Genomic DNA, 19,132 nt, shown 5'->3' on the forward strand with positions numbered 1-19,132 from the left:
AAAAAAAAATTAAATTCTCTTTTCAATTTCTCCTCAATTTATCCCCAAAGGACCACTTTCTTGAATCAGTTATCATATATCCCATATTCATCTTTGGTATGTAAACCCAAAAAAATCTCTAAATTCAAGTATCAAGATCTTATCTAATTCAGGTTTTCATGATAAACATGTTTAGTTGGAACAGTTGTAAAAACATTAAATTTCCCCCCCCAAGATTAATAATATTGACCATTATTTCCTCTTTCCCACTTTGATTTTCCTAATATTATTCCAAAAAATCTGTTGGATTTTTATTAACTTCACATTCACACACAGGAGGTATAAATACAAATCTTTTTTTTTAATCATATTTTAGTTTTTATAACTGTGTGTTGTGTTGTTGGTTGTTACATAGGATTAACTATTAAGGTATTAATAATGTATTATGAAACTGTTATGTTGCTTGTTTTTAGGTAATTTGTAATTTTTTGGCTGTATCTTGATCCATATGTTTCATGCAATTTATGGATTTGATGAGTTATGGTTTTGTAGCCCTAGATTGATAGTTTGATGCTTGATAGGTACAATTCGGTATATGGGTCGAGTCGGGTCGCGTCGGGTCATGTGAGGTTTCTTGATCCATATGTTTCATGCAATTTATGGATTTGATGAATTTAAGGTTATAAGTATGATCAGTTATTGTTTTGTAGCCCTAGATTGATAGTTTGATGCTTGATAGGTACAATTCGGTATATGGGTCGAGTTGGGTCGGGTCGGGTCATGTGAGGTTTCTTGATCCATATGTTTCATGCAGTTTTTGGATATGATGATTCTAAGTTTATATGTCTGTAACTTGTGCTTGGTTTGATCAGTTATGGTTTTGTAGCCATAGATTGATTGTTTTATTCTTGATGGGTACAATTGGGCATCCGGGTCGGGTCGGGTTTGATTTATTGATCTTATAAATTGATTACTTGTTCTTGAATATTAAATTTACTGATTCATTATTTATTTGATTTTTAGGGTTAATTTAAGATTATAGCCATCTTTAACATCTGCGCTCGAGCTGCATTTTTGGGCAAAAAATATGTAAGTTCTTGTAACTTTTTATTTATTTATTTATTTATTTTCCGATTGATATGATCGGTGGCAATAGCTTCATAACTTTATGAAAATAAATTTACCATAAAGATGTTGATGTTTTTGCAAGATCCAAACTTTAAGATCTGTATTTAATCATCGGTTCCATTAGCTAATGAGAATACTAATTCGATAAAGTTAAATTCAACGCAATTGCGGATTAGATGGTATCAAGTCCTTTAGATCTGTGATTGTTTGAATTTCGGTTCTTTAGAGAATTGTCATTTTTATGTATGATTCCTTGAGTACATGTAATTTACATATAAAATCAAGAAACCCTATTCAAGATTCTGTGAGGAATTGACAGGATTTGGGAAACGGGTCAAAATGGGTATGGCCTGAAATGGGTCGGGTTTGGTTGACGTGTAAACCTTATTTATGTACGCTTTTAGAAAAATGAATATCTAATGCATTAATTATGTACTCAATACATATAAATTTTTCGGTAAAATTTACACTGATAAGCGAAAAAAACAGGGGGCCGGGGCCCACCCTGGCCCAAGTAAAGATCCGCCCATGTACAAAAGTAAATGGGTCAAAAACGCCACCTCTAGAATTTAAAAATACCAACCAAAGTTTTTCAATTGATTTGCTTTCTTCAATTTTAGTGTCCTATTTCTTGTTTGATTATCAGAAAATCTCGAAATCAAGAAGCCCATCTTGTGCACACTATTCAAAATGGGAACACAACTAATCAACCATCAAGTCAAAGAAGAGACCGTTGACTTTCCGTCAATTCCACCCGGTTTCGAGTCTTTTACAGCCTTTAGAATAAATGATAACAGCATCACATCAACTTCTTCGGTCACAACAAGTGGTCTTGCACCACAGACAGCCAAACCGGAACTCGTACATATGTACGGTCAGGATCAAACGATAAGGAGGTCTAGGAGGCGTCGATCGGAAATAACCCACAACCGATTTGATTGCAGTTCGGGAGACGAGTGTGATTCTGATCCATTTGATCATATTGTAATTCCTATTTAAAATTTAAAATTATTTTTTTTTTCTGGTTTTGTTTAGGGGTGTGAATTTCTAACATGACCCGAACGTAACATGAAATTCGTGGGTTTGGGTTTAATCTAAATGAGTTCTGGTAAATTTCAGTTTGAACCCATGAACCCGTTTTGCTAAACGGGCTGGGTTTGTGTCAACTCGGTCGGGTTGGCGGGTTGACCCGTTTAACCCATTTACATTATATTTTATTTTTTTACAACACTTTTTGTCTCATAAATTAAAGTGGGTGGGTGTTTTATGCCATAATTATAACATAAAAAAAGAAATTTACATTAAATTTTATAATTAAAATGTAATAGTATTATATACATTTGTGTTTTTTGTAGTACAATTTTAATTCTAATATATTATTTTGGGAAAAAAAAATCAAAAAATAAAAAATTCGGGTTGAACAAGTCGTGTTTGGGTCAACCCACTAATATTCAAGTCGTGTTTGGGTTCATATGTATGACATGATTTTCGGGTTCGGGTCGGGTTTAACCCGTCAACCCACGAACACGTCCCGTTTAGCACCCTTAGTTTTGTTGTTTTTTTAAATATTTGACTTAACCTTGGTGATGCAGGATCAAATTTTAGGTTCTCGGATCCCAACCGGGGTTATCCGTGGGTGTGATAAGTGCACCAACTGTCAAAAGGTTGTCTTTTTTAACATTTTTCTTTCTTTAAAAAGATAAATGCACTAAAGTTAAAAGCTCTTTGTGTTTAGGTCACTGCAAAATGGCGTCCAGAAGAAGCTCGGGTCCCAATTCTTTCCGAGGCTCCTGCATTTTACCCAACTGAAGAGGTATGGTTCGTTTACCAAAATTCGATCGGTACGGTACCATTCGGTTCGGTACTGATATTTTTCGGTACCAGTACCGTAATGCTCATCACTAGGTTCTTCTATGGTTCATTTATCTTAGAGGTGACAAAATCACGGGTTCGGTAACCGGTCAACATGGGTTCAAGTCAAAGGGGTTATTTTTGTGTAAGGTATAAACAGGTCGGGTTAGGTTAGCTTGAAAGTGTTAATTTTTTTTTATAAATTATCAGTGTGTTAAATAATTATAGATTTTAATAAATATTTCAATGATAATATAATGTTATGAATAAATCGGTTTATGTTGTTGTATGCATTAAACATACACTTTGGTCTACTTTTGACCCGTTAGACCATTTGACCTGTTTTTAGTAGCTAAATGTTTCGTCCCTGAGCGGGTCAAGCGTGTTGGGTAACGGGTCAAAATGGACTCGGGTCAAGCAGATTTGGCAACTTTTGCGACTTCCATCCAAATGTTTGTTTTTCTGCATCTAGGTCCTCGTGGTTTCAAAATCTTGCCATTTTTGTCCCTGAGGTTTGGCAATTTATTGCGATTTTCGCCCCTCGAGGCTTGGCCCTTAGGGACGAAAATGACAAGATTTTGAAACCACGAGGACCCAGATGCGGAAAACAAACCTTTGGATGAAAGTCGCAAAAATGGTCAAACCTCAGGGACTAAAATGACAATTTACTCTTTTTAATAAACGATCTGAGAGGTTGTATACATCATAAATAGAATGTGGCCGAATTTCAACCTGTTTGACTCGTTCCCCTTTTAGCTAGATTTTTTATTCGACCAGTAAACCAAAAAACCTAAATCGACCAATTCATAATGATATACACTTATTTAGTTAGATTATTAAATGTTTTTACTTCGGTTCAGGAGTTTGAGGATACTTTAAAATACATTGCAAGCATACGCAATGAAGCGGAATCATATGGCATATGTCGGATCATTCCACCGTCATCATGGAAACCTCCATGCCCTCTTAAACAAAAAAACATATGGGAAAATTCAACATTCGCTACAAGAATTCAAAGGGTTGATAAACTTCAAAATAGGGATTCAATGAGAAAAATGTTTAGACCAAATTACCACAAAAAGAAAAAAGCTCGAAGAGGGACGAAAGCAGGGTTTGACCATGTGACCCACGGGTCAAATGCGGTCGAGCCGGTGGCTCACGAAGCTGATTTTGGGTTCGAGACTGGTCCGCAGTTCACTCTTGATGAGTTCAAGAAATATGCGGATGACTTTAAAAGGCAATATTTTAGAATAAACGATGGGAAACCCGGTATCCAAGATTCATGGGAACCGTTAGTAGAAAACATCGAGGGTGAATATTGGCGAATGGTAGAGAATCCTACCGAAGAAATTGAGGTATTTTGCTATTAATTTTTAAATAATCTTATTTATATTCAAACGAATATACGTTTGATTATCTGATTATTACAACTTCAAAAAACAATAGTACATCCAAACACTTTATTACAACTAACCAATGTTTTGAAAACTGAACCGGCCATCATGAGTCGAACTGGCCTGTTGGACCGTGAACCAGCGGTCGAACCGGGATAGCCATGTCGTCAAACTTGGCTTTTAAGGGGTTGAACCGGATTTTGATTAAAGTTTTTCAGTTTTATCCTATTTATTTTCATAATATTCATGGCATCACGCGGTTCTTACATCCGATCTGACCGATTCGACCTGCCCGACCAGTGAACCAATAAGGAGACCGGTTCAACGTCCGGTCCGGTCCGGTCCTGAAAACAATGCAACCATATAGTTTTGATTATTCAATATCATATAATCACTTTCAAACCGCACATCCAAACACTGTCTTTTCTCCCTTGTCATTCTTTGATTTTGAAACTTAACATAAACAAACTACTTTTAATGTAGGTGCTTTATGGTGCGGACTTGGAAACCTGCACGTTTGGTAGCGGGTTTCCCATTGTCTCTTGTCAAGTTTTGGGGTCGGATGAAAAATATGTTAAATCTGGTTGGAATTTGAATAACTTCCCAAAGCTTCAGCGGTCATTACTCAAATATGAAAGTAGTGATATATCCGGTGTTTTGGTTCCTTGGTTGTATATCGGAATGTGCTTCTCGTCTTTTTGTTGGGTAAGTTAAAGTTATCAATATGTGTAATTTTTTAACGGTCTAAAATACCTTTTTAAATCTTTTATAAAAAAATTATCGTGATGATTACAAAGACTACTGTTATTTCAATATATATATTTTATTTTCGTAAAAACAATTAATTCATTTTAAGTATACATTGAGTGACTTTCAACCCGTTTCCTTTTATCTATCCTATTGCAGCATGTTGAAGATCATCACATGTATTCAATAAATTATTTGCATTGGGGCGCCCCAAAAATGTGGTACGGTGTAGCAGGAAAAGATGCCGTTAAGCTAGAAGCCGCTATGAGAAAGCATTTACCGAATCTTTTTGCAGAGCAGCCCGATCTGCTTCATAAGTTGGTGAGTTGTAGATTTACATGTCTATTATTGTAGCTTTTTTTTCTTTTAAAATAGTTAAAAAAAATATAACCTTAATGTTTCACTTTACATGTACTTTGATTATTGTAGTTTCAAGCAACCGAATTGTTGTCTTTCTAACTAGGGGTGTTCAAAGAAATCTGAAATATCCGAAAATCGGATAATCCGAATTTTCGGATTCAGATTCGGATGTGGAATTCTAAAAAGTTCGGATACTCGGATTATCCGATATCAGAAAACTAAAAATAAATAGTAAATAGTTGGATTCAGATGCGGATTTATGAATGTGTTTTGTTTGCACGAACGGATTTTTGGATTTTTTTTTATAATTCCGGATATCCGTTTAATATCCGAATCCTTATCCAAAATTTTGGATATCGGATACCCGAAAACCAGATAATCTGATCTTGAACACACCTATTTTTAACCACGTTGATTATTTGATTCTGATAATTCAATATCTGATTTTAAATCTCAGGTCACACAACTTTCACCATCGATACTAAAATCCGAGGGCGTTCCTATTTACCGTTGCATTCAAAACCCAGGTGAATTTGTGTTGACTTTTCCTCGGTCATATCATGCGGGGTTCAATTGCGGGTTCAATTGTGCGGAGGCTGTCAATGTGGCACCGGTTGATTGGTTGCCGCATGGACATACTGCAATCGAGCTGTATCGTGAGCAGGCCCGTAAAACGTCAATTTCTCATGATAAACTTTTACTTGGGGCTGCAAGAGATGCTGTAAAAGCTCAGTGGGAAATTAATTTACTTCGAAAAAATACACCCGATAACTTAAAATGGAAAGACGTTTGTGGGAAAGAAGGGATATTATCGAAAGCACTCAAGGTAATTTTCTTGTCATATAATATGCATGTTATTCTAGTTATATAGTTTGACTTTTGAGGTCAAAGTGACCTGGTCAAACCTTCTTTTCTTGTCATACGGTATGCCGGTAAGCTTGTTGTTCTAGTTAACTAGTTTGACTTTTGAGGTCAAACCTTCTTTTCTTGTCATACGGTATGCTGGTAAGCTTGTTGTTCTAGTTAACTAGTTTGACTTTTGAGGTCAAACCTTCTTTTCTTGCCATACGGTATGCTGGTAAGCTTGTTGTTCTAGTTATACTAGTTTGACTTTTGAAGTCAAACCTTCTTTCCTTGTCTATGCCGGTAAGCTTGTTATTCTAGTTAACTTGTTTGACTTTTGAGGTCAAACCTTCTTTTCTTGTCTTACGGTATGCCGGTAAGCTTGTTATTCTAGTTAATTAGTTTGACTTTTGAGGTCAAACCTTCTTTCCTTGTCATACGGTATGCCAGTAAGCTTGTTATTCTAGTTAGCTAGTTTGACTTTTAACTTTTAAGGTCAAAATGAACATGAATTTTGTGAAGCTATTATCAACGGTCTTAACATTCTTACCCCAAATATTTGTATGTGTAGGAGCGTGTGGAGATGGAGCGTGTGAGACGGGATTTTCTTTGTAAAAGTTCTCAATCTTTAAAAATGGACGCTAATTTCGACTCCGTAAACGAGAGAGAATGCAGCGTTTGCTATTTTGACCTGCATTTATCAGCTGCCGGTTGTCACAATTGTTCGCCTGAAAAATATTCTTGCATGAGTCATGCAAACCAGTTTTGCTCGTGTTCATCGGGGTCAAAGTATTTTTTATTTCGTTACGATATGAGCGATTTAGAAATCTTGGTTGAAGCTTTAGAAGGAAAATTAAGTGCAATATACAGATGGGCTAAAAAAGATCTCGGGCTCTATTTAACTGATCATTTAAATAAAGATAGCCCACGTTCTACGGGATCGCCAGCCGAAGAGCGAAAAGATTTCGTGAAGGAAGGTTCGGAAAATAATCGATTGTTTGTGGGAAATAGTGATGTTATTGTTCTTAGTGATGATGAGGCTGGTGATGAGGACAAAAAGGTAAGTCCTTGTGGAATTAATACACCAGCGTTTCTTGCTTGTGGGCCTCACCAAGAAATACGAGATTGTGCAAGTGTCAAAGAGAAGTACAATGTTGAACTTTTGGAATTTGGAGTTGTGCAACCGGGAAAGTTATGGTGTGACAATCGGGCCATTTATCCTAAAGGTAAGTCTTAATATTAGGGGTGTGCACGCTTCGGTTCGGTTATTAACATTAACCGAAACCGTAATTGTAACCGAAGTCATCGGTTAATCTATCTTATTAACCATTCGGTTTTCGGTTAATCGGTTCGGTTTATTCGCTTATTTTTTTCGGTTTTTGGTTCGGTTATTTTCGGTTAATAACCGAAACCAAACTTGAGCTAAAATTTTTTCTAAAAAAACATGTAATGGAGTTATAAGTACAGGAAATAGATGTATAAATACATGAAATGGAGGTATAAAAGCTAGAAATATATGAAAATATGAGTGGTTTGGTTCAGCAAATTTAGGTTAACCGAGGGTACAAAAAAAACGATAACCTATTGTCAATTAACGCGGTAAGGTTTCGTTGGTTTCGGTTAACGGTTCAGTTATTGCTCACCCACCGTGGGATTTTCTCTTGGGAATAAAGGTGGAAAAATGAGCGGGGCAGATGCTTTGGGCACTTGGACTTGGGTAACGGGTCAAAATTAACTTTTAGGTGCGGGTCAAAAGGACTTAAAACAGGGGTTTGTTGTGATTAATGGTATTTTATCTTCCAGTAAGAATTTAGATCTTTCATAACATTATTAAAAATACACTATTGGCGCCTTTCTACCCATTTTACATGTTGGAGCTAAACCTAAACCGTATCAACCACCTATTAATAAGTGAGCGTGTCGAAATCTTAATGGGTCAAAATAGATAAACATAATATTGAATGTTGCAACTTTTGCAGGATTCAGAAGCAGGGTTAAATACTTGGATATATTCGATCCCAATAATATTTGCTACTACATTTCACAAATCTTGGATGCTGGATTGGGTAGACCTTTATTTATGGTACGGAAAATCTTTTTTTTTTCTTTCTTACTTTTAACTTTGCTGCAATTTGAAAATCATGATATTGTTGTAACATGTCAGACAAGTAATAATTTTCGTTTGTTAAGGAAATATATGTGTTCACTAACTGTTCATGAACACTTACCGAATGAGATTTTATGCTCGTGTTTGTTCGTTAAGGAAATGAACGTGCTCGTTTGTTAATTTTAGGCAACGAACGTAAACAAGCGTTTATGAACAAAATATATAATACATTGATACTTATTAAATATTTTATTTGTTGGAAATTTTGAGTATAATGTAAAAACTAAAAACACTTCTTAACTATCAAAAACAAACACAAACACAAACGAACATATTACCTAACCTTCACGAACATAAATCATAAATGAATGAATGCGACCTTTGTTTATGTCCGTTCGTTCATCATTTTGCTAGACGAATGAAATTTCTTGTTCCTGTTCGTTCATTTAACGAACGAACACAAACGAACTTCGTGCCCAATGATTTGGTTCGTTTGCGGCCCTACTTTCAGCCCCCTCTTAGAGACAAAAAAGTGTGACCGACCCATTCTTTAATAAACGGGTGAAAATTACCGCATCCACCCAAAACTTATGAAAAACCATATTTTTTTCTCTTTTCACAGGTTTCACCGGAGAAGTATCCAAGTGAAGTATTTATCTATTTTTCACCTGTAAAATGTTGGGAAATGGTGCGCGAAAGAATTAATCATGAAATCTCGGAACAACATAAATTAGGAAAAGCTAATCTTCCGGTTTTACCACCTCCTGGGAGTCTTGATGGAATGGAAATGTTCGGTTTTTCGTCACCTTTTATCTTGCAGGTAAATCTTAAGGTTGTAATTTTGTTTCTTTTTTCGTGCACTTTTTCATATAAAATTGGTTTTATGTCGTTCAACAGGGTATCCAGTCGATTGATAGGAACCGTGTGTGTGAAGAATACTGGAAATCACACAAGTTCTAGGCTGAATCATGAGGATTTACATGGAAATTGTGGGTAAATATTAGTGGTCAAAAGTCCATATCAACTCAAAGTAGGAAATTAACATGGTTTTTTTTTTTCCTGAGTTTGTACATATTTCAGTCTTGTGTAGTTACAGTTAACCAACTGGTTTTCAAATTAGGTTTTTTGGAGGGTTAATATAGAGACTTGGATTCTCAAGTGAGTCCTTGTTTGTTTGTTTTTTCATATATCGCGACCTTTAAGATTATTTCGCCTTTTACATACAATTCAATCGTTTTCGCGTATTGTTTGGGGACAATTTCATATATCTACTAGGTAAAAACATGAGATCAGTACATACGTATTCAAATCGTTCTTTAAAACATGGTCTGTTCATAGCAACGGTCACAATCTCATATGTTAGCGTACAACGAACCAAACCTCAAGCAAAGATGACTCATATGCTTTGTAATATAAAATGAAACAAGTCTATGATCATAGTTCAAGTCTTCAAGAACATTTGAAGCTTTTAATATTCCAAAATCAATGTTGGAAAATAAAACTTGCTCTTAGATTTCTTCATCTTCAAAGGGGTCTCTTTCAGGATAATCTCCAACCTGCATTACATCCAAAACATATTTAAGAAAATAAAAAAAAAGGGGCCATTGACTATTGATGCAGTAGAACATGATCCTAGTCAACCTATTCAAAAGTAAAAGCGTCGAATATGAATGCCAACCTTTACTTTATCTGGTCTAACCATAGCTCCATGAAGTGGGGGGCACTCGAAGATCCGTGTGCCTTTTACCCTGTCCACATTAGCACAAGCAATTCAAAAAGAAGTAAGATGCATAGGAAACGGGTCAAACATGTCAAAACGCTCATAACCTGTATTCACATGCTTACAATATACAAACTTACAAGGTTTAAAAGAACGGAAACGAGTTTCGAGGCGTTTTCCCTTCACGAAGCCCCGAGGCGAGGCGAAACGAGGCATAAGGCCGAGGCGGTATTAATAAATAAATATAAAAATTATATATATTATAAAAAATAATAATACTAACTGATTTCATCATCAGATTCATCAAAATCATCAAAAACACACTTAAAAAAGACATGAAATGCTTGAAATTGACACAAAAAGTCAAAAACATCAAAAACAGCTATCAAAATCCCCTGAGCGCCTCAGCCCCTCAGAGGCACATATACATTTAAAACACCATGAGGCGCGCCTCAGACTCGTTTTTTTGGCCGTTTCGCCTCAAGGCGCGCGCCTCAAACGTTTTTTAAAACCATGCAAACTTATAAACCTTTTCAATATAAATAGATGACCTGTTGCCAAACCCACCATTTTCCACCTCTAATTATAAATGTTAAAAAAATTGGAACTTTTTAAGAGAAATTACTTGAGATTTGACAACAAAGATATACTATACATTCAGGATTCATATAGAGAGGAACAAAATAAAAGAGTAAAGTTCACGGATGGTCCCTGTGGTTGACCACAATTTTGAATTTGGTCCCTAGTTTTCCAAAAGTACATGGATGGTCCCCGTAGTTTGCACTTCGCATTTAGTCCCCAACTTTTGCCAAAAGTACATGGATGGTCCTTATGGTTTGCACTTTGTAACACATTTAACCCCTAACTTAGACATGTTAAAACCTTTAGATTTGTTAGCTGGGGACTAAATATGTTTCAAAATGCATACCACAGTGACTATCCGTGTACTTTTGAAAAGCTAAGGACTAAATCCAAAATTTTGGTTAACCACAGCAACCATCCGTGTACTTTACTCAAAATAAAATAAACAAAATAATTTAACACCAAAAACTAGACTTCACTTACAAGCCATCATGTTTTCCCAATGGTTCATCATATTGAATTCCAACCCAGAAGCCCGGCCCAAGAGCTTCGGCCCGGCCCACAAATTTCACAACACCCCTTTTCTCCCCTGGTTCCACTTGACATCTATCTCCAACCTGTATCAACACAAGAATGAATTGTAATTGTAATGTTTGACTCGCGATATAAGATTTAAACTAAAAAAGAATAAAGTACACAAATGGTCCTTGTGGTTGACCAAAATTTTGAATTTGGTCCCTAGATTTCCATAAGTACATGGATGGTCCCTGTGGTTTGCACTTTGTAACGCATTAAGTCCCCATCTTTTGCGAAAAGTACATGGATGGTCCTTGTGGTTTGTACTTTATAACGCATTTAGTCCATAACTTAGACCTGCTGAAACCTTTAGATTTGTGAGCTGGGGACTATATGCGTTAAAAAGTGCAAACCACAGGGACTATCCGCAATCCGTGTAGTTTACTCCTAAAAAAATTGACTTGTCGAGAACCGAGTAAAGTAATTACAGATAACGTAAGACAGCATACCTTAATATTTGCACAAATATCTTTCATATAATCATCATCCATCTGCACAAACACAGGGGAAAAAAGGGAAAATCGGTCAACCAATAGTCAAACACACAGTAGTGTTTCTAGTACGATTTCAATCTAAAATTCGTTGACTCACTTTAGATCCCTGAGCAGAAGTATTTCGAGGTCCAAGCTTCTCCTTAAACTTTCTATATGTACCTGAAAGCATATAAGTTTATAACTTTATATTAATGGTTAGATACACAAACGATTTATGTTAAACAAGATTTTCTTTTTACAAAAGAAATACCATCAAGTTTATCATATGCTTCATCGGAAATTTTGTATTTCTCCACCAGCGAAGTGTCCTCAAGCCAACCACCGGATGTTACGGATGACGGATCAAGATCTATAATATGCAGGCGATATCTGCAATGCATAAATGACGTAATCAATTTTAAGCAGGTAGATGAGAAAATACGTGTAAGAAAAAATATTGATAAGAAAACTAACCCGTCTAGTGGAGAATAAAAGCCAAAAGGTCGTGAATTATCGTTTGTGTCTGATACTTTAGCACCGGTATCATCATACAGTTCAAGACTCATTGAAGCAACAGCCGTGCCGCATTTTTTCCATAGTTTGTCTTTAACAGCTTCTACTGTGCTCTGAAAGAATCATTGAAAAAATAACGACAAATATCATAAACTATGTAGTTAACATCGCAATACATCACCGATATCACCTGGTGAGATATCGATGAACAATATCGGTCAGAATATTAGTACCCATGCTATCGGCGACATTGACCGATATATCACTGATATTCCCTCCAGATATCAGTACCTTTCTTCTTAGTTCTACCATTCGCCTTTCTTCTTATTGCTGCTATTCGTGTTTTTAGTCTTAATTGTTAATTGTTCGTGTCTTAAGTCTTAATCAGTTCATACCATAGTTATTAAAGGCACTAGGCGCACTCAAGGCGTACAGGCCTCGCCTGGGGCCTAGGCGCAAAGCGCAAAAAAAGCGAGGGCCTGAGAAAAATAAAGCGCATAATGAAAAAAATTAAAAAATATATTATGTATTAGAAAAAGAATATTACTTCAAATAAAATAAACAAAGTCTATTATGTAACACTTTATAGCATCTAATTAGTACCAAAATATTAGTGTATTAGTGTTATAAAGTAGTTTTCTATGAATAAAAGTAGAAATCTGGCTAGAATCTTGTTGGAATTTAGAGAATTTGGCCGGAAGCTCTCCGGAATCTAGGAATCTCTCCGGAATGTGCGCCTGAGTCATCACCTGAGAATTAAAGCGCAATTTCCTCGACTGAAAGCGCAACTGCCTCGCCTCGCCTGAAAAATGGGCCTAGGCGCAAGAGGCGATGGCTTTTAACAACTATGGTTCATACTTGCTACAATTGTAGTGTTTTGCAAGTTGTAAGAGATTAATTTGTTAATGGTAGGAAAGTATCCTGAACTGTTAGTGTTAAATTGCTATATATAAATTCAGCATGATACTAAAATTACCGATATCCCACCGCGATAACCGATATCTCAAATATTGGTCCTTGACCGATATCCGATTTTTTACCGCATTAACCACTTTGATCATGAAGAATAAATCTTATTGAAAGTTTAAACAATTAGATTGATTTTTACGGAAGCTATACCAATTTGATTGGAGCAAACCTTAAACTACATTTAGTTTTGATTATGAATGTTAAAGAGTTTAAGACACATGAGAAGCGAGTCGGATACCTCAAGTGAGAATCTAACATCAGAAGAGAATGTCTTGAGATTAGAATGAGTTACACGTAACAGAACCGAATCATCTCCCGGAAGTTGCAAGCGGGATGCCATTGCTTCTTATCTGCAACAAAACCATACCCAAGCTCTAATCAAAGAATTCATGTTCTTGCATGCAATCCATACAGATCAAGTTACAAAACACAGGTGAATGCACATCGGATCATTTAGGAACTCCAAAAAGGAATCTTTTCCGGAAGCATAAACAATTTGGCTTCAAAAACATTTCATCAAACACTTGGTGGGCATACATAAAAACAGCTCAGTTACAAACATATAAATCGAAACCCAGTACATCGAATGAAATAAGAATCAAATGACACATGAAAAAGGGGTGTAAAAATGATTTTTTTTTCCGGAATCATAAACAATATGGCTTCAAAAACATTTCATCAAACACTTGGTGGGCACACATAAAAAAGGTTAGTTGCATAAATATGACTTAAATTCTTGCTCATTGAATGAAACAAGCATCAAATGACACATGAAGAAGAGGGGTAATCACTAACCGAATGTTCTAGCAGCGTGATAGATTTCTGATCTGAAGAAACAATGGCAGCTAACTTTCCCCCTGCGATTTTGGGATTTTTTAAAATGTGCTTACTGAATTTTTTTACTTTGTGACTCAAGTTATGATTAGAATACATCTTTCGTCCCTTACTTTTGTGGTCAAACTATAAGTACTCATACTTCAAATACTTTTGTGGTTAAACTATAAATACTTACGGGCTGTTTGGCAACTTCTGAATGGTTAAGTGCTGAACCAATAAGAGGTCTGAACCATTAATTGCTGAATCAGTAAGAGAGGTCTGAACCATTAAGAGCAAGTATAATGCTTAGCCGTTTAGATGCAAATGTCTGATCAATTCAGATTAGAGGTCTTAACCATTCAGACTTAGTATAATGCTTAACCATTCAGAGGCAAATGTCTGAACCATTCAGACATCTGCTCGCGAAACAAACAGTTTGTTAGACTTCAAATATGTAAGATATAGTTTCATAAAAAAAAATATGCGTTCTTGTTTTATAAAAAGAAAGTTAAAAGATTATTACACAAAAAAAATGTGTTCTTGTTTTATAAATTTTAATCATAACTTTGATATATTAAAAGCCCTCCGCGTTATGGAGCGGAGGGCGTAAAACCATGTTAAGTAGCTACAAATCGACGATCGAGAAAAGCGGTAAACAAAAACACGAATTTCTAACAGCAAGTGACTCACGTAACATATAACGCAGACACAATCGAATTATACCGATATGTATTAGAAAGTCGAGGGGTCAAAGTAATATTGTATATCGTTTTTAGAAAGGCGTGAAGCGACGGAAATTCGGTTTGTACCGGTTCAGTCCGTTATTGTATCGATGCTTGGTATAGAAACCACAAAAGAAAACTCAAAAAATAAAGTCGTTATATGACCAAAACAATGTACATGTTTCCAGTTGATTGTAGACACTCAATTATTGTCACACCCCAACCGATGGCGGAAACATCAGAGTGAGACGAAATAGATTGCAAGAGACTTCATAACACTATTTGTGACAAATATTTAAATAATAAATTTCCATTTCATTTCTAAAGTGTCAATTACAAAGATTTGAAATAAATACAACATGAGTAACGAAATACAATACAATAAGAATACAAATTTAAAGTGTGTATCTAAGCATCCTACTAGATTCCATGCATCACCAACATCATCGCTAAACCTGCAACATGTTTTAAAAGTGTAGTTCAATACAAAAAGTATTGGCGAGTATACAAGTTTGGTGCGTAGTATATAAGTATAAAAATGATAAGGAACAATCCACATGGCAAACCTAGTTATCAGGATTTACGTATAAACTGGCATGCGATTTACAAGTCAACCCTCTGTTTACGCAAGTATGAATGAAAATTTAACATGACCACTAGTCTACGGGCGGTGCGTTACTCCTATAACGTTGTACATGTTAAATGGAGGCTCGTACGAAGCTAATGACAAGTTCATCACATAAGTATGGTCCAGAAAACACGAATCAAGCATAACAAATAGTAAGCATGTATTGGATTGTTTGTTTATGTATTTGCATAAGAATAGGTATAATAAGTGTGTTTGTATATAAAAACATGTTACACCCAAAAGTGTGAAAATGGTAAAATGGGTCAAGTATACTCACAAAATTTGCATATGCTTTCCGATTATCCAATTGTTGACGAGCAATGAGATTAGGAGATCAAATGTATAAGGGTTGAAGTTCAAGGTAGGTTTAGAGTCGAGATTCGGAATTTAATATGAAAATAATCACATAGTACATATGATACTTGTTCTTGACACTAGGAAACTATAAAGAGTTTAAATGTTTTCATGGAACAAGGTTCCATTAGAATCGTGACAAGTTATCAAAGTCTAGGGGTGATATAATCTAGTATCTTGACATATGAACACTAGTTCATCATCAAAGATTCAATTATTCGGATAATATGTTTATGTATTATGTAGGTTATATAACATGTATGTATATGTCCAATAATTCAAGCATGAGGTAGAAGATTAAAATCTTCATTTAGGTACCTCTAAATGTCATAGAAATCATGTAGGAGGTAGGAAGAACAAGCTTCCATTTAGGTACCTCTAAGTGTTCACCACTACACTTGATGTAAGGACATTCAAGGAGGGTCATTGATATAACAATGGTTAACCGGGCAGGGTTAACTCACTGGTCTCGTCAAGAAGGGTTAATCCCTTCCTCTCGAAGATCTCTGGCTGGATCGTTCGCCGGTTGATCTCCCGCACAAGGAAACAAGCCGTGACTCGTAACAAGGAGGATGGGGTGGGGGGTGCTCCTTGTTACCACTCTCCGGCGTGAGAATCAGTAATTTGCTTGGGAAGCAAATTGTAATAGTAGTAGTAGTGAGAGAGTTGTGAAGAGATACCTCAAACCTGGTTTGGGGTTGGTATTTATAGCCGAGGAGTCAAGGATGTGTTGAATGGACGGACTAACGACGTGCAGCCCTTATGCAGGTGTGTCAGGCTTGTCGGTTGTGGAGGTGAAGCCACGTCCTACTGCAGTGTCAGTCTGTCGCTTACGTGTGGCCTGACAGGAGACTGTCATTGGTGCCACTTGCACTGTGGTGTCAGTCCCACTTGCCTCGTGGGCAGGATGCGGTGTCGCGCCGCATCGCTACCTGCGGTAACTGCCATTGTTCTCGCGTTGTCCTTCTGGCAAAGACTGTGGGATGCGGTGCCAGGCCGCATCGCCACTTGTGGTGACTGTTGCTGTTATCCAAATCCCTTGTATTGATAGAAGTGTTCACAGGATGCGGTGCTAGGCCGCATCGCTATGCGTACACTGTTTTCATACACTAGATGCGGTGCCATGCCGCATTGTTATACCGTTCTCGTACTCCAGGTAAGTCCTCTCCCATCATTTGGCAGATTGGATTCGACCTCTGTGTTCGCGCGTGCCCGCACGGACACATATAAGTCTTTAGCTAGTGGGGGTTTTGATAAGGGTAATGGTCACTCGCGGTCATGCTGACGCGAGATCTGGGACCATACCCCCTTCAAGTCCCCCCCCAGTCTAGTGTTGTTTCCGTATGCAAGTTGCATGTGGGAGGAGTATTGGACTATGGTGTCTAGAAGGTAGTGCGTATGTTGTAGAAGATTCTAGGCCATGTAGATGGCTCCTGCTTCTAGAAAATCAAGCCGAGGATCTGGTAGAGTCGTGTGACGCCTCTTCCGTACCGGTGAGTAAGTTTCGTCTGATGCGAAATTCTCAGCCTAGGGTTTTGATCTGGTAGCATGGGCTACCTTTTTCTGATGTCATCAGGGTTGGGTGCCACCTGTTGGTGTGTCGAACCAACCTTTGGGATCGTGGTTGAAGATGTCCACAAACTTCGAACCAACCTTTGAGGTAGTGAATGAAGAAGAGAGTAGGCTTCGAACCAACCTTTGTAACGGTGACGGACGATATCCGTAGCCGCAACTCTAGTTGTAACCTCTGCGGTAGCTGATGCAATGTTGTGAGTACCTTTGCTCAAGCTCAATGTTCAGCAATTGGACATGTAATGATGATCCCTACTTTGTGGAGTGTTCATGTTCTTCCAATTTAGCTCTCAAGTAATCGCACGTCCTTTGCGGTTACCTCGTTCCTTTGCATTGTTGGCCATGTTTGGTCGAACAACGTGGGGTACTTGCGTCATTGTTGGTCGTGTTTGGTCGAACAATTTGAATCTGGATAATGGTCAAATAAACATGGTCATAGGCATGGTTATGCCCACCATTGTTTATTCTATCCAGCTCACAAGTGGGCAAACAAAGTCATAAGCAGACTTGTTACCACTATTTGTTCGCTTGTTGCTCAACGAGATCTCTCTAGATGATTGGAAATCTCGTCCGCACTTGTACTGCAGCCACTTTCCTTCACGCTTCAATGGGAATCAGCTTTCCTTGAAGTAGCTTCGTTCATCTGTGTGATGACTTAGCCGTGGCTCTTCCGTAGCTACCATTCGCGTAGCTGGATATATGACCGCAGTGACTCATGAGTGTCCGCGGTTTGATAACAAAAGACTCGCATTAAAAGAGTGTTTTGCTCGTATGCGGCTCTTGAAGGATCAGGAGTCAGGGTTGCTGATGTGCGGTCACGCATCATACTTATCCTTTTCCCTAAGGAGAAGCTGTTCGTGCACCCTCTGTGGTTGTGAACCGGACACGAGGGATTTGAAGCTTGAAGAACTTCAATGTGATGCGGTTTACCTGTTCCTGAGATGCGGTTTTCGCAGTCCAAAGAACAGCGCTGGTTCTGAGTATCTGACACACTTGTGCGGGCTCGTGTGTGTTATCTCCGCACATTACATGTGTGCTCGTGGGTATATGTGAATATTGATTTATCCCCTTTTCATAGTGTAAATATATTTTTCCTATTTTTTGAGGGGGTGTAAAAAAACAACATGCGGTATGGGTTATGGTGCGGTATACCAGAGAAACTGCATGCCGCTTATATTTGGATAATGTTGTCGCTTTTTGTAGCATACGTGGCTGGATGCACGTGTGAGTTGGTGAAAGTTGGTAGGATTTTCTACATATGTTGATAGAAAAGGACGTTTGCACTGCCCAAGTCATTAATGCACTGTAGCAGGAGTGTAAACGTCCTTTGTCAGGCGCGTGGGCGGCCACGCGCGCGTGGTAACTGTCAGCGGGACTGTTGCCGGACACGTGTCGTCGCGTAACTCGTTCTTTTTTATCGTGATGATTCGGTTACCCCTCTGCATTAATTGCGATGAGTATATAAGGGGAAACCGTTTGTGTTTTCCCCTCACTTGCTTGAAATTTCAAAAATTTCTCGGTGAAAGAGAGAGTTCCCTTCGTCTTCTCCGATAAGTTGTCTGAAATTCCAGTGAGGTTGTTGAGTTTTCTGAACTCATTCCCTGTTTTCTTGATTATTTTCCCTGAGGGCTGAACCATCTAACCCACACAATGCTGAGGGTGAAAACCCCAATCCCTCTTCACCGGCGGCGGCGGAAGAGGATGAAGACGGTGGTGGTGGCCCCGGCGGGGGTTTACTAGTGTTAAAGTGGGCGAAGAATTAGGTTGACATCCTGATGACCAGTATTCAAATGCCCAA

At 37.6% G+C, this 19,132-nt stretch overlaps 2 protein-coding genes across 4 annotated transcripts; one reads left to right on the forward strand and one right to left on the reverse strand.

The window, feature by feature from the left end:
• LOC110940882 (putative lysine-specific demethylase JMJ16) lies at window positions 1-9,596 on the forward strand. 3 transcript variants are annotated; one of them, XM_035990133.1, is made up of 13 exons: window positions 1-96; window positions 1,003-1,068; window positions 1,754-2,091; window positions 2,700-2,771; window positions 2,843-2,920; window positions 3,819-4,313; window positions 4,836-5,057; window positions 5,259-5,420; window positions 5,917-6,285; window positions 6,874-7,528; window positions 8,282-8,385; window positions 9,032-9,229; window positions 9,307-9,596. In XM_035990133.1, exons 3-13 carry the CDS (start codon window positions 1,798-1,800, stop codon window positions 9,367-9,369), a joined length of 2,712 nt encoding a protein of 903 aa, XP_035846026.1. In that variant the 5' UTR covers window positions 1-96; window positions 1,003-1,068; window positions 1,754-1,797; the 3' UTR covers window positions 9,370-9,596. The 3 variants fall into 3 exon arrangements, with proteins under 3 accessions (XP_035846026.1, XP_022038145.1, XP_022038147.1); XM_022182453.2 differs by lacking the exon at window positions 1-96 and adding an exon at window positions 157-318; XM_022182455.2 differs by lacking the exon at window positions 1-96 and adding an exon at window positions 347-408.
• An 87-nt stretch (window positions 9,597-9,683) lies between these two features.
• On the reverse strand, window positions 9,684-14,188 carry LOC110940884 (tubulin-folding cofactor B). Its single transcript, XM_022182456.2, has 9 exons — window positions 14,038-14,188; window positions 13,481-13,592; window positions 12,235-12,386; window positions 12,032-12,150; window positions 11,879-11,940; window positions 11,737-11,778; window positions 11,195-11,328; window positions 10,088-10,157; window positions 9,684-9,965 (listed from the first exon to the last, which is right to left on the reverse strand). Exons 2-9 carry the CDS (start codon window positions 13,580-13,582, stop codon window positions 9,918-9,920), a joined length of 729 nt encoding a protein of 242 aa, XP_022038148.1. The 5' UTR covers window positions 13,583-13,592; window positions 14,038-14,188; the 3' UTR covers window positions 9,684-9,917.
• Window positions 14,189-19,132: the final 4,944 nt, after the last annotated feature.

The sequence above is a fragment of the Helianthus annuus genome, chromosome 5 (genome assembly GCF_002127325.2).
Source record: "Helianthus annuus cultivar XRQ/B chromosome 5, HanXRQr2.0-SUNRISE, whole genome shotgun sequence".
NCBI lineage: Eukaryota > Viridiplantae > Streptophyta > Magnoliopsida > Asterales > Asteraceae > Helianthus > Helianthus annuus.

Coding starts and splice junctions, on each gene's coding strand:
- LOC110940884 (XM_022182456.2), bottom strand. CDS start 13,582: ATGGCATCCCGCTTGCAACTTCCGGGAGATGATTCGGTTCTGTTACGT. Junction 12,151..12,234: donor TTTTATTCTCCACTAGACGG/GTTAGTTTTCTT, acceptor TATGCATTGCAG/ATATCGCCTGCATATTATAG. Junction 11,779..11,878: donor CTTCTGCTCAGGGATCTAAA/GTGAGTCAACGA, acceptor GTGTTTGTGCAG/ATGGATGATGATTATATGAA.
- LOC110940882 (XM_035990133.1), top strand. CDS start 1,798: ATGGGAACACAACTAATCAACCATCAAGTCAAAGAAGAGACCGTTGAC. Junction 2,921..3,818: donor CATTTTACCCAACTGAAGAG/GTATGGTTCGTT, acceptor ACTTCGGTTCAG/GAGTTTGAGGATACTTTAAA. Junction 8,386..9,031: donor TGGGTAGACCTTTATTTATG/GTACGGAAAATC, acceptor CTCTTTTCACAG/GTTTCACCGGAGAAGTATCC.